Source organism: Magnolia sinica, chromosome 12 (assembly GCF_029962835.1).
Source record: "Magnolia sinica isolate HGM2019 chromosome 12, MsV1, whole genome shotgun sequence".
NCBI classification, from domain to species: domain Eukaryota; kingdom Viridiplantae; phylum Streptophyta; class Magnoliopsida; order Magnoliales; family Magnoliaceae; genus Magnolia; species Magnolia sinica.
The window spans coordinates 73,933,506-73,935,469 of NC_080584.1; the positions used below are offsets into that span (position 1 = coordinate 73,933,506).

The 1,964-nt window shown below is 44.8% G+C and overlaps 1 protein-coding gene across 1 annotated transcript; it reads left to right on the top strand.

Moving 5' to 3' along the window:
* Nucleotides 1-397: 397 nt before the first annotated feature.
* On the top strand, nucleotides 398-1,592 carry LOC131220249 (fasciclin-like arabinogalactan protein 21). Its single transcript, XM_058215203.1, has one exon. The coding sequence runs from the start codon at nucleotides 528-530 to the stop codon at nucleotides 1,590-1,592; it is 1,065 nt and encodes a 354-aa protein (XP_058071186.1). The 5' UTR covers nucleotides 398-527.
* The last annotated feature ends 372 nt before the right edge of the window (nucleotides 1,593-1,964 follow it).

Sequence of the window (1,964 nt, forward strand, 5' to 3'; positions counted from 1 at the left end):
ACAACCTGTAACCTGAAAATAATCCTGATAAAAAACAAATGTGGGTCACACCACAACGAAATGTTGGGACGGTGAAACCCACCGTTAAAACCTTGTAGACTGTCTGGGGCCTACAAAGTATTTTACATTCCATCCAACCAATTCAGAAGATAGCCTCCGTCAGGTTGAGGGGAAAAATAAAAAATCAATCCAATCCAAAACTCGGGTGGGCCACACCATGCGATAATAGAGGTTTTATGCATGATTTTACATGGTGTGGCCCATCGGAGTTTTAGAATCCAAAGAGAACACAAGGGGGTGCACATGATGGACGGATTGGATTGTGTCCAATCTGGACCCCTAAAAAAAAAAAAAAAAACAACGTTGAAAGGTGAGTTTTAAATCACAACGGTTTTCTTGCTCCTTTCCCTCCAAGAAAACGGTTTTCTCGCTCCTTTCCCTCCAAGAACACCACTTGCCCATCTCTCTCTCTCTCTCTCTCTCTCTCTCTCTCTCTCTCTCTCTCTCTCTCTCTCTCTCTTCCCAAAATGCCTTTCCCTTCCTGCTCTTCTTGCGTCCATGCCATCACCTACACCGTCCTCTCGATCACTCTCGCAGTCTTTGCAATCTGCTCAGCCTCTCAATCCCACAAGACCCAAATCCCCGTTTCCCCGGCAGACGACCACTCATCATCGCAGGCCCAAAATCTATCCACGAATGCCATGGAGGCCCTACAGAAATTGGGCTACAATATCTCAGCCACCCTCCTCCAGCTCCCCTCTGAGCACTTCCTCCCACCCTCCCAAGGGACCCTCTTCGCCATCGTCGACCCCGCAATCTCTAACATCTCCCTCCCACCTCAATTCGCGACAGATTTTCTCCATTACCATTCCTCCCCTAAAAAACTCACCTTCCAAGATCTCCTACTGCGCCCCCTCAACAGCTGCATCCCAACCCTTCTCCACCAAAAGAATCTCATGATCACGAAAATCAACCAAGAAGAAAGAATGGTGGAGATCAATCGGGTCCCAATATCTCATCCGGATATCTACACCGATAGCCATTACACGATCCACGGCATTCTTGCTCCGTTCTACTCCCCCGAGCCCACTGATTTCCTGATTAGCAATGATCTGATACCGTCACCGACTTGCAACGAGAATGCTAGCCTGATTGTGAATCCTAATGGCGAAAGAAATGCAGTCCCATGGCGTCAGATCATCCGGCTGCTTGGCTTGAATGGATTCACCTCATTTTCAATTGGATTGCAATTGGTTCTTGATGGGATTCTTCAAGATTTTGGGAATTTGAGTTCAGTTACGATCTTCGCTCCACGGGATTACGGGTTTTCCTATGTCCCTTCGCCATCACCGTTGCTTGAAAAGGCCATTAGACTTCATATCTTGCCTCAGAAAATGTCTTACAGCAGATTGGCTCAGATGCCCAAGAAAGAATTTCTTCCGACGCTGATTCCCCGTCGGGATCTCCAAATAACCAACACCGTTGATTTTGCTGAGATTCTTTCGATCAACAGCGTGGAGGTTACAGAACCAGATATCTTCTCAACGAAGATGTTTGTGATTCATGGAGTTTCATGGGCCTTTGAGTTTTGAAGATTCCTTCATGATTCGGATCTCACGGATTGCAAATTGAGGAGTTCCTTTGATTTTTCTACTGTTCTTGTGCTCATGTTTCTGTGATTTTCAAGTGCATGGGTGTAATTCTGTAATCTTGAAAGTTTTGGGTTTTTTGCTTTGTGTAGATGGATTAAGTTGGAAAAAATGATTGTTTAGTTTTTTGTAATTTTGATATCTTTTTGTTCTGATTATGGCTGTGTTTGGCAGTTTGGTTACATGGAAATTTCAGGAGCTGAGCAAATTGTGAATTTTGAATTTTCTAGAATTTGCAAAAATTACGAAATGGGGCTCCTGGGTTATACTGGAATTTGGAAAGAAAGATCTTTCTTTTTGCATGGGCGGGCGAAG

Bases quoted from the DNA above. Each gene is read 5' to 3' on its own strand.
- LOC131220249 (XM_058215203.1), top strand. From the start codon at position 528: ATGCCTTTCCCTTCCTGCTCTTCTTGCGTCCATGCCATCACCTACACC.